Genomic DNA, 12,500 nt, shown 5'->3' with positions numbered 1-12,500 from the left:
AGATAGATCAAAATGGAATCTGAAATAACCTTAGGTCATTGTTAGTCAAATTTAACCTTATGCATCAAAGCTAAAGACAGCTGAGTATAGGTACTGATTGTGCCTACATAAGGATATAACACAAAGTGTTGTACGGCATAACATGTATAAGAAACAGCATCGAACTGTTGCTAAACAAGTAATGATGTAAGCAGTGGGCTACAGGCATGACTTCAATGGTCCACTTTACCAAGAACATTTCTGATGTGTCTGTTACATCCAGAGACTGGTTTAGCCTTAGGATTCGGGGGTAGTGTGCAGACACTGGGGTGGATGATTTACCTTATCCTCAATTTCAGCAGGTGGGTACGTGATCATCCCATCCCCAGAGCCTTTCGGAAAGGTTGCCTTGCAATTTCGCAACCACTGGAAGAAGACGCACCCCATCAGGTGGCTGGTAAGCTTTTAAAGCATGCAACATAGCTCGATTTAGGCGAACATCCATGCATACCGAGATGGCCGCTTCCTTCCTGGTGTTGTAGGTGTCCAGGTACTCCTGCAGTTCCAAAACACTGAACTTCATTTTCTCCAGCAGTCCATAGGAGACAATCTGAAGCAGACAGAGGATTTTGTGTTTATCAGTGAAATCCTACAGTCTCTAAGTAGATCAGCTCAATCACAGTAGCCCTTCATTATATGTTTATATACTCAAGTGTATTTTCTGTATTCATACAGCTTTACATTGGCACTAACAGGCAGTTATTAGTAGTTGCTGTAGTTTCTTTATGGGTATGCAGCATATGGTCTTCAGTCCCATATGACTCACTGTGTCAGCATCTATGAACAGAGTGGGGCACTTTGAGCAGGATGTCAACATCTGTGACGACCTTATAAACCTCGCTCCTATTCCACGAAGGCCATCGCCAAGATATCCAGCTGCATCACAGGTCAATGCACAGAACTTGGACTGGATACTCTGGGTAAAAAAGGGGTAGTGGGTGTCTTAAATAGGACTGTGTCAGCGCTAATGTAAACCTATCAGCAGAACACTACAATACTTGTAAAAAAACATTGCACTTTCAGGTCTATGAGATGAAGTTAATTAGTTAAATAGGTTAATTGGTAATCCATAGGAGATTAGTGTTGGAATTCCATTTTCTGGAACCTTGTCATATGGCCTCTGGCCCAAGCAAAAAATGCCATGTTTGTTTTTTTTCCCCCAGGAATAATATAAAAAAAAAAAGTCATGGCAGAAAGGGTCAGTAACATTAGACTGATTGTGTGGCAGATGGACGTGAGCCTGCTTTCCTGTGTACCTGGAAGAGCGAGGAGAAGATGTGGAAAGTGTAGAGAGCACAGGAGCCGTCCGTGTCGGCCACCAGCTGGTTGAGGTGAAGGCGCCAGGCCTCCTCGGCGTCGTCGCAAGCCACCGGCTGGAAGGCGGCCAGGATGGCGGAGAAGAAGGGTGAAGGAGGGGGCGAGGAGGAGCTGGACTCCAGCGGGAGACCGTCCCTCTCTTCCTCGTCCGGCAGCATCGGGTGGCACTGCTCACCAAACCCACTGCCAGAGCGAATGTCGGAATCACGTTTAGGGACTTAGTTGTGCACTTGATGCTCTTAATGGGTTTGACTATTTCACAGATAGCATGCAGAGCCGTGTGACGATCCTACCTGGGCGGACAGCTGAGGTCTGACTCTACGTCCCCCCTGTCCTCTGCAAGAACATCCAGCGTCAGGCTGCCTGAGGGACTGAAGCCAGCGGGAAGCTCGCTGATGCAGAGAGAGACGTCGTCCTCGTGGAGGCTTGTGTCCTCATCGTCCACCGGCAACTCAGTCTGATGACAACATGGAGGAGAAAGACCGTAAGAAAGCAGGAGCTGAGATGAGGCAACAAACACAAAGCTCTGTCATACAAAAAATGCAAACGATTTTCCAGGCTAGGTGGTTGTACGTAGCCATATGTCTCAATTAATTAACGTAATATCCCAGGCAAGCTACATGTCTGAGCAGACACCAAGACTATATGGCTTCATCTGTCCATATTTCAAGAAAATAAAGTGAAATAAATAATAGGTACACTGACCCATTCAGTCTATGATTCTTAGTGCAGATTTTCTTTAAGTCTTTTTAAGTAATGTATTTACATTAGCACCCAAATCCTAATACATTCAGAAATGTTTTGTAACATTTGGGAGACTGAGCCCCAGGTGTCTTAATCTGATATGTTAAAGCCACAAGCATTGTGCACACACTCCCATCCTCTGCAGCCGCTGCCATGCTGAGGGTGTTTGAGCCTCCACCAAAGAGCTGCACACGCTGCCACGGTGGACCAGCTGGAGCCAAGCCCAGACCACAAGGATCCCAGAAACACGGAGCAGTGGCAAATGACAGCCCACAAGGAAAGCAACCGTTAGGAGGAGGAACAGCTAGGAACGTGAGCCTCCGAGCTCTGAGTGCTGGTGTTAGCCAAGTTTGCATGCTAGCACGGTTAAGTGCAAAATTAGATTGCCATAGTCTTTAAAAGCAAAGTAAATGAACAGTAGAAGGTATATCAGCTAGCCGTGAGCTAAAGCTCAGCCCTTATCAAAGCGCAAGTCAGGAACAGAAACATTCCTATTCAGCAGAGTCAGTTAAAAACTCAAGGATGGAGGCGCGGTGGGTGTAGGAGTTTATCTGCCCACAGAATTGAGCCATTCTGAAGCCCTTATTCACCCGCAGGGTGGTGTCCTCTGGCAGAATTGTGTCGGGTGCAGGCGCCGGGGTGGGTGGAGAAGGCAGCTCGGCCAGGATCAGATCCAGGGAGGGGGACAGAGCATCCATGTGGTTCCCCAGCTCAGTGGGGGACATGCTGACATTCTGTAAAGAGGCGCAGGGGTGGTCTTACAAACAGGGTGGTCAGCCTTACAGATGTCACACCGAAGGCACTTTTCTGAATATGACTGACTGTACGTGTCATAAAAGAATAAGAGGTGTTACAATTCATAATGTATGTCAGAATAATTCGAAGCAGTACTAGTGGAAATCTTAAATTAGACTTCATGTCATTAAGATATCATTAAAACTGCTGTCTTTTTGTTCTGTATTTTGACTGTCAGTTTATTAAACCAGTATGACAGCTATGTAGTTTTAAGAAATTCTCTTGATATGAGGTAAATGATTAGGAAATTCACAAGATTTATTCAAAATGCTCACACACTCCTCAGGAAAGTTCCACATAATTTTAAATGATTCTACTAGTGAGTTTCCCTTCTGCAACATCCATCAGTGCTGAAGCTTGTAATGAATTTGGCAAGCTCAGTAAATCTAGGTCCAAAGCCTCATGCTCTTAGTCAGAAGGCGACTCCGAGTGACTTACAAGTTGCGAGTCGGCCAGCACCTGGCCAGCGATGAGCGAGTCTTCCTCGGATGACTCCTCCGAGTCCTGGTGGGCCAAGGCTCCCAGGCTGCGGGAGCTGTCCGAGCTCAGTTCCTCCAGGGGCTGCGTCTCCACCCCGTCCAGACTGTCCACAGAACGCCGCCGTGCTCCCCAGTTAAAGCTGTCCACCGTCTCCCCCTGACGGAGAAACGGGCTGAAGTGATTCATGATACAGTGTACACAAGAACGTGTGCATGACAACATGCACACGAGGAAGGGGTTGTGCTCTTCCGTCTGACAGGACAGAAGTCACAGAAAGTTTTTCCTCTGCATGGTTTTGTTAACTACAGTAACCCCATGTGCAGTTGGAGCCACTTGATTCTGCAAATCAGTGTTAATTTTTTCAGTACTTAACTCAGGTTACAAGGACTTTGTCTATGTCAGCGAAGGAAAAACAGCATGAAATAACTTTACTCTTGTTCCGTCGAGACCCCTGTTATCCAGTAAGCCACAAAATTCACCACAAAATGTTTGGGAAGCATTTTAATACCGTCTCAGTTCTATTGCTTCAACAGATAAATACTTTTTTCCAATGTCTTCTTACAAGGACACGGTTGTACATTATAGACTTAAAGTACATCTCTGACTCTGCATGGCTGGAAATCTCATGCCTTTATAGATGCGGTTTAGACTGAGGTCTCCCTGACTTTGATGGAACAGGACTTAGGAGGGTTAGCAACAACAAACGCCTTATACTTTTATCTCTGGTGATTTCATAACACTCCACAGAGAGCCATGAGGGAGGATAAGAGGAGGAGAAACATCAGCCAAGGATGTGTACGGATGTGGTCTGTTAAAATGAAGACCATCTCATGGGAGTAAGCAAGACATTTGTGGAGACCCTCTTGCCATAGTTCAAGTTTAACTGCAGTCGTCGTTACCTTCTTAAATCAAGTGTAAGAAATCCACAAAAAAATCTAATCAAACTTACTGCTACTTACAGACTAGAAGACTGTAAAGGCTACATTTGTTATTAATTTGGAAAGGCTTAATTTGGAAAGGTAATCTTCAGTAATACATTCAGAAAGATTATAAAGTTTAAAAATCATTTTTTTAATAGTTATTAATAATCAATTATAACACATAAATCAGAGACATAAAGCATACAGACTGTGGGCTGTACGTGGCCCCATCTGATGGATTTCTCTGCCTTGATGAGTCAAATATGTAAAAACAAATAAACACTTCCTTATTTATCCACCAGTTTTCGCCTTTGGTGTCTACTGTTGCAGTTACTATTTTATCCACTAGAGTTCCTTTCTTAGTAGCACAAAATGGCTAATGTACACCCACTGGCTAACACTGTCCAACCTACTGGAAAAAACCCACGCTGGACTCTGAATGCTTAGTGCTCCAGGAGAATTGAACAATGGCATATTTCTTTTGGAAAATAAACACAAACCCATTTGTTTTTGTTTTTTTCACAAATGAATGTGTACCAAAAATTAATATCTGAATCACATTTAGTATTTATAAGTGATTAAATGTATTGGCACAACCACTTTAATGTGAGATTTTAACCAGTGTGGCTTCCAACGTCTACACAACCAAATGAGTTTTCTACCTCTTGCATAAATTAAAAGGGCAATGGTCTCTTGTCTTTTTCCATGAGTCAGCATTACACCAGCTAGTTTCCACGAGTCAGCATTACACCTGTTAGTTCTCATGAGTTAGCATTACACCTGTTAGTCTCATTTATTAATAATCTACTACCAAATAACCAGAAAAAAAGATGTATTATTATATCACATCTGATCATTCTACAGGTCAAAATGTCACTGTTGTGCTTTTTATTTATGTTGTTCCTGCTTGTTACTGGTCCTACCGAATCTGTAGCAAACTGCATGAAAGAACTGAAACGTTGCACAACAACGCAAACACACTGCAGTTATGTGGTGACAGACATGTACATTGCGTTACACTCATACTACACATGGGGAAACTTACCTGCAGTTCCTTTTATTGCACAGACATAGAGAGACAGGAGAAAACATAGTGTCAGAGCCAGAGAGGCGCTGCCTGCAGTCTCTCATTATTAACTTATTACACATTTCCACATCACGATCCTAAAGTTCCTGTCGTAGGTCAGTTCTGCACGGTCTGCCTCAAACAATCTCTGGGTTTCACATATGAAATGCTGTCTGAGCCAGTTTGATGGAGTTCAGGTACTTGGGTGTAATTTTTTGTTTCTGAAAGCTGTTACACTACCATTATTCAAGCTCGCGGGACGCTTCTGTCATATTTGTGGAATGTAAGGTAACGATCTCTCACCTCTCCATCTTCCAGCTCCACATCCAAGAAGTCAAAGTCGCGGAAAACACGGAACTGCTGTTCCGAAGCTGTGTCATCCATGTTCTCCAGGTCCCGTGTGCCGTCCTCCGAGCAGATCAAGCTGGGCTGCTGGTCAGTCAGATCCAGTTCTCCACAGGATGAGAAGATCACCTGTAGATCCAAGAAGAGGCTCATTACGAGGCCAACATCTGGACCGGATTTCTTGACTTTACGTCGCAGTGAAATTTTTCACTGACCGAAGGGTTTTTGGTCAGCCCCACTTGTTGTCCACAAAGGGCTAACACATTCACCAGCTTCTCACGTGTTCTCTTCTGTAATGTGCCACAAGAAAGGTGAGGGGACTTTGACCGAATACAAAATATAAGATAACACTGCATGATGAGTGTTCGAAACATCTTATGGTAATGCTGCAAAATACTGTAAAATGTACGCATGTTTCCACCAAACCTGAGAGGACTGCGGCCGTTTCCAGCTGACAGGCACCAGCACGTGGTTGGTTTTGTTGGAGCCAGAGGAGGTGGTGGATGTGCTGCAGCTCACCGCCACCATGCCCCTGACCTTCCCATCGCTCCCTGGGGAACCGTGGAGATCATCATACCGTCGACCAATCACTGGGGTCTGCAACACATGCCGCACGAGTAAGTATCGCACCCGAGGTCCCCGAACCTTCCTTCCGGCTAGCATCTTGCAACTTCTTCTGGCATTTTGTCTGCTATGCTTTACCACCCCTCTTTTCTGGTAGGCCTGCACATCCAGGGTGGGTAGCTGCGTCAGACAGCAAGAAGAGCAGAGCCCATCCCTCTACCGCCCACCGGGTACCCAGGCGCTCAGTTCCACAGCGAGGGAGGAACTGGTTGCCAAGATGAGTGAAGTTTAAGAGGAGTTCTCACAGCTTCCCTGATTAGACCCACCTGCAGTGGATTTACACACTTCTTCAGGACTGAAACCCACAGGGCTCGGGTTTTTGCTCTTTCGCTCGCTCTCCTGCTCCCACTTTCTCTCTCTTTCTCTCTCACCCAGTTTCTCTCTTTCTTCCACTCCACACTGCCTTCTAACAGCCTGAATATACTGTGAAGCTATCCAACACAGAAAGGTGAAGTCTGTTTTCTCTTGAAGTAGCAATTTGCTGTCCTGTCTGAAACTCCTGCTCGTTTCGGATGCAAGCCACCACAGCCGGACTGACATCATTTCCTGGAATTCATGCTGAGCACAAACAGCTCTCTGTTTGGTTCTCATACGCTGACCAAGCTGGCTTTCACACACACACACACACACACACACACACACACACACACACACACACACACACTCACTTTCAATAGCTATTGCATTTAGGCAATGTTATTGTCAATGCTTTGCTCTAGAAATACGTTAACCCCGATGAAGAAATTACGAAAATATAGTAGAGAACACACAGAGCCCAGTACAGGACCCCACCTTGGAAAACACAGGGAAGTTGGGCATGCATGCCAGGGCTGAGCGGTTAGCTGGCAGCATTCCCTGTTCAAAGCCAACTTCACACATAAACCCTCCCATAGAAGGTGGCGGCAGCAACAGAGGAAAAGGGAGATGAATCGAAAGGCAGAACCAGACGAAGCAGACAAAAGAGAAAGTGTGAGAAAGCAAGAAGAGTGACTGAGCGAGTGAATGAGAGAGACAGAGACTCGTTATTTACCTCCGAGATGTCAAAGTGGAAGTCGAGCGTCTTCCCGGGCAGTGATTTCAAGGTGACATCCCACACACGGCTGATGTCCACATGGGAGACGCTACAGCTGGGAGGGCTCGAAGGCAGGGCTAGGCTGGCAGACCGCGACACCACCAGCTTCAAAATGTTCAAAGCCTCCTTCCAGTGGGCTGTCTGGAATGTACACACACGCGCACACACACACACACACACACACACACACACGCGCGCACACACACACACACACACATAATAGGTCAACAGAAGCAATAGGTCCTTCTCTCAGGGATCTGGATCTCCTCATGTAGTCCTACAGTAACAAGTCCTGCAGAGGAAAGCAGGCACATGGACAGGCCTGTGAGCTGTGCGGATCTGCTGAGGGCCTCAGTTATGTGGAGAGGAGCCAAGAGGACAGGCTGTTTCTAGACTGTGGCTGGGTGTGCCTCTCAACTCACTGCTCAGACGCAAGAGCCTGTTACATTTCCCACGAGGAGAGGGCTGAGATACAGGAAGAGATTAGCCAAGAGCTCCGTATATCTGAGATTCCACAGCGATGTTGTTGTCGTTGGGAAAAACGGGAGTCAGACTGGCTAACGACAGATTTACAGGTTCAGTTAACTCCCAACATCTAAAGCATTCGTAGGGCGTGCTGGTGAGGAGCGAAATTATCCGGCCCTTACACGGGTCCAAATAAAATAGAAACAACACGCACAAATGCGCTCCAAAACAATTTTAATGTCTAGTGAATCACAACAGTCTGCAACTCTTATATGTTAAAAGAAGAATGCAGGAAATGTGAGAATGATTGTGATAGATAGATAGATAGATAGATAGATAGATAGATAGATAGATAGATAGATAGATAGATAGATAGATAGATAGATAGATAGATAGATAGATAGATAGATAGATAGATAGATAGATGGGGAGGGAGAGAGAGAGAGAGCATCCCACCTGAACAAACTTCTCAATGATCTTCAGCACCTCCATGTTGAAGGCCTCAGCCTGGATGTTGCCCAGGTCCATGTGGGCCAGCATGCTGTAGATAATCTGCAGAAGACTCTGCTGCATGCTGGCCAGACCCTTCTCCAGCAACTGCAGCCAATCACAGGACAGCTATTAGGCATCCATTAACTATTACTACATACATGTGTAACATTGATCTTTTTGTAAATATGTACATGTAAATTACTGTTATTTCTCTTATTTAATATATATAGAGGATTTTCTCCCACAAGCCATCCAAAGTGTACTCCTGATGGAAGGGAAATAACATTAAAACAGACCCCATCAAAGCTGGAGAATGAACAAAACTGGAAAAGTATATGGGAGAAGGAGGCATCACACAACATTGCCTCTCTTAGCAGGATCCAGTAACCATCACGCAGATGTCAAAGAAATGGTCTAAAGTATGATCTGGACATCTCTAGGCCCTGACATGGTCTACACTTACTGGCTGCACTTCATGAGCACCTGGCAGCACAAATGAACAAACTGCTAATGGATAGAATCCATTCTGAATGGTTAACTGAAGGCCAGACAGTCCTGATCCTGAAGGACCCCCAGAAAGGAGCAGTTCCATCCAACTACCAAACGATAACCTGCATCTGTACAACATGGGCCATCCTGTCAGGCATTGTGGCTAAGATGAGTAGGCACATGGGCCAACACACTGGACCCAGAAAGGCACTGGCAAGAACACCAGAGGAGCCAGGGACCAAGATATTGGTGAATAAAACTGTCACTCAAGACTGTAAGACCAGACCAACCTGTGAACCTTCTGAATTGAGTACATGAAGCAATGAGTCAATGCCCACACATGGATCCTGGAATGCTTGAAGCTCTATAACATCAACAGGACTCTAAGAGCCTTCATCAAGAACTTAACTTCAGACCAATAGCATGAGCCACCATCAAGTTCAGGATTTACCAAGGAGATGCCCTGTCCTCTCCACTCTTCTGCATAGGCCTGAACCCCCTCAGTGATTTCATCACCGAGAGTGGCTACAGATACCCGCTACGGAATGTACCGACCATCAGCCACCTCGTGTACATGGGTGACATCAAGCTGTATGCCAGAAGTGAATGAGACACGGACTCACTAATCCATCTTACCAGGATACACAGCAACGTCATCAGAATGTCATTCGGACGGGATAAGTGTGGTCGTATGGTTAAAAGGAGAGGGATGGTAGCTAGAATGGAGGGGATCGCACTACCGGAAGGTAACACACCAGATGCCGAGGGCAGCTACAAGTACCTTGGAGTCCCAGAGGCAAATGAGAATCATGAAAAGGCCATCATGAAAGCAGCCACAGCCAAATTCCTACAAAGAATGAGGCAAGTCCTGAGAAGACAGTGGAACAGCAAGAACAAGATCCAGGCTATCAACACCTACACTCGACTATCATCAGATACCAGATGTGACCCAGCAGATGTGACCCCCAAACTGGGAGAATGGCTCCAGCAGATCTCAGGAACAACATCTGAGATCTCTGTCCGGAAGAGTGCAGTCCTGGGAACAGCTAAGATACTATACAGGACCCTCAAGCTCCCAGGACAAGTAGGGAATTTTTGCTGAACCAGAAAACTTGTGTGCTTCACTACAATACTGACTACTTCAACATTGTTTTATTATTTGCGGTACACCGCACTGACCTCGGCCATGTAGGTGACCAAGCTGAGGGTGTTTTCACTGAAGGCCTCGTGCAGGTAACGACACACCACATTCACCCAGGAGAAGGAGTCACGCGTGTACGAGTGGGTTTTGTATAGTGTCATCACGTGAGCAAGGTTGGCCAACTTGGCGTTCTTTTCTTCAAGGCAGACCTGGCAAGAATGGCAATGATCAGGAAAACACACAAATAAACAAACAAACAACTCTTTGATAGAAGGATGTCCACAGAGGTGTGAGAGGGGCTAGCAGACCTGTGCTATCCTCTCCGCTGCCTCCTTGCAGAAAGGTGTGGGCGAGTGGAAGTGCAGCAGTAGGTGAGGAAGGAGACAGAGCACGTTCAACGGGAACCCTGGAACACAGCAAGAGGACAGCCATGGCTGGGCTGTAAAAACAAGACCGCTCATACCGTGGGTGTGTCAACAACAAAAAAAACAACACAGCAAGAGGACAGCCATGGCTGGGCTGTAAAAACAAGACTGCTCATATCGTGGGTGTGTACAGGACACACACACAAAAAAAAAACAACAGGCAACAATTCCTAAAGTTCCACATACAAAATGCATGATTACGGTAATATTTGGAAGCATTTGGTTGAGGAAATTGTGACCCACAGGCCTGCACGGGGACCTCTTTGGCCTTGGTCCAGCATACCCAATTCAACTTGTAAGGTCCCTCATCCTAATACAAAGGATACTGGATTTTAAAGATGGTACATGAAAGTAAACCCGCTGCCTTCATATATTTGTTTCATTCATATTTGTTTACCAAAATATTTTTCATTAAAAAAGTCTTTAGTTCATAAGTTTCCACAGCTGCTGGGTGAAACTGGATACAAACAGCAAGAAAAATTAAAAAAAGCACACATAGTCCAGATTTCAGGAGAACAAATGACTTGATAATGAGTTCATGTGTTGAATTAGGTTAGTGAGTCTGCAGAACTGTTCCAGACATATGTAACACATAGAAAAATAAGGCACCCACTCCAGTCCTGGAGATCTATCACCCTGCAGAGTTTAGTTCCAACCCTAATCTGATCCAGGGCTGGTAGTAACCACTATTTACTGGATCCAGCTGTCCAGGACCAGAGTTGAGCCCCATGCCTTAACCTGAGTTAAGGCAGCAACAGCCATCTACACACACACACACACACACACACACACACACACACACACCTATGTCCTGGGACGTGTCCACCACAGACAGGCGCGAGACGGGTGTGAGCTGAGAGAAGAGCAGCAGCGTGAGCTCGGTGGTGGCGGCCGAGGTGAAGCCCTTGAGCAGGAGTCGCTGCAGGCCGGAGAAGTTGCTCCATCTCAGCTGGCTCTGTACCTTCTCCAACTTCTCCACGTTCTCCTGCTTGTCCAGGGAAATGTGGGTGAACAGCTTGCTCAGCATGCGCAGGGCCATCTGGTACTCAAACTCAAAGTCCGATTCCATGAGAGACACGGCTGCCCAGAAGATGGTGGCCAGCAGGCTGCAGGGCTGGTCAGCGTCGGTGGAAAGCGCGCCGTTGGCAGAGCAGGCGGCAGAGCAGGGGCGGGGCTTGGATGGGCTGCCGTGGTGATGGTGAACGCAGGCCTGGATGCGGTCCAGTGTGGCACTACGGGGAACATCAGACGAACGCTCCACCTCGCTGAAACGCTTGGGCACAGAGTAGCTCCGCTGGTGGCGTATCTGCTCAGTCGCCGTGTTCGAGCTGAGAAGCAAGTCCACGTGACCGCAACTCTTCTGCTCCAGGGCGAGTCCGCCATCAGCTGGGAGGTCTGGAGAAGAAGCCCTGCAGGGATGTGTCGATTTTCCCCCGAAGATATTACTTCAAGCAATGGAAATTTTGGCACCAAAACAGAAATTACACAAAGCGAATGTAATGGACTTGCCTTGTGACAATGGCCATTAAATCATTGTTTTTCAGGCATTCTGCAAGGTTGTCCACCACTGATTCAAGAGTAAGAAGCAGCTCCATCACGTAGCCCTGATGTGGATGTACAAGCACATAAACAAACACATTAAGAGCGGGATTTAGTGTTTTCCCTGCTGTAATGGAGATCTTTACTAACAGGCTCATCAGCAGAGGAGGATACAATTGAAGTCATCCTGGACTGGACATGCCCAACTCAAATTTGAGTAATTTTGCTGTCCAAACAAAGGTGAGGCTACTCTGTTAGACATGCATGCTGAATGAGACACATACACAAACACACATAAACGCACACACACGCACTCACACTCACACACACACACATACACACACGCACACTCATGTGCACACTCGCACTCGCGCGCATACACACACACACACACTCACACTCACACACACACTCACACACACACACACACAGGCACGCACACACGCACACGCACACACGCACACACACACTCACACACACATACACACATACAAATACACACACACGCACACACACACACTCACACACACACTCACACACATACACA

General features: G+C 46.4%; 1 protein-coding gene across 19 annotated transcripts in view; it reads right to left on the bottom strand.

The window, feature by feature from the left end:
- The window catches only part of frya (furry homolog a (Drosophila)), a 74,309-nt gene that overhangs the window by 3,818 nt on the left and 57,991 nt on the right, over positions 1-12,500 (bottom strand). For 17 of the 19 annotated variants that reach the window (XM_081700242.1, XM_081700249.1, XM_081700237.1 and 14 more), the window contains 16 exons: positions 11,924-12,018; positions 11,219-11,823; positions 10,298-10,395; positions 10,028-10,198; positions 8,324-8,464; positions 7,361-7,543; positions 6,133-6,303; positions 5,922-5,996; positions 5,665-5,835; positions 3,334-3,531; positions 2,691-2,834; positions 1,650-1,813; positions 1,296-1,539; positions 806-955; positions 491-589; positions 322-405 (listed from right to left, as the gene is read on the bottom strand). In XM_081700242.1, the coding sequence (XP_081556368.1) occupies positions 322-405; positions 491-589; positions 806-955; positions 1,296-1,539; positions 1,650-1,813; positions 2,691-2,834; positions 3,334-3,531; positions 5,665-5,835; positions 5,922-5,996; positions 6,133-6,303; positions 7,361-7,543; positions 8,324-8,464; positions 10,028-10,198; positions 10,298-10,395; positions 11,219-11,823; positions 11,924-12,018 (2,793 nt within the window). The other 2 variants (XM_081700247.1, XM_081700250.1) reach the window with 2 other exon arrangements.

This window comes from Electrophorus electricus, chromosome 17 (assembly GCF_041902795.1).
Source record: "Electrophorus electricus isolate QZ-2024a chromosome 17, ASM4190279v1, whole genome shotgun sequence".
In the NCBI taxonomy this organism is placed as follows: Eukaryota; Metazoa; Chordata; class Actinopteri; order Gymnotiformes; family Gymnotidae; genus Electrophorus; species Electrophorus electricus.
This window is presented reverse-complemented; position numbering and strand designations above follow the sequence as displayed.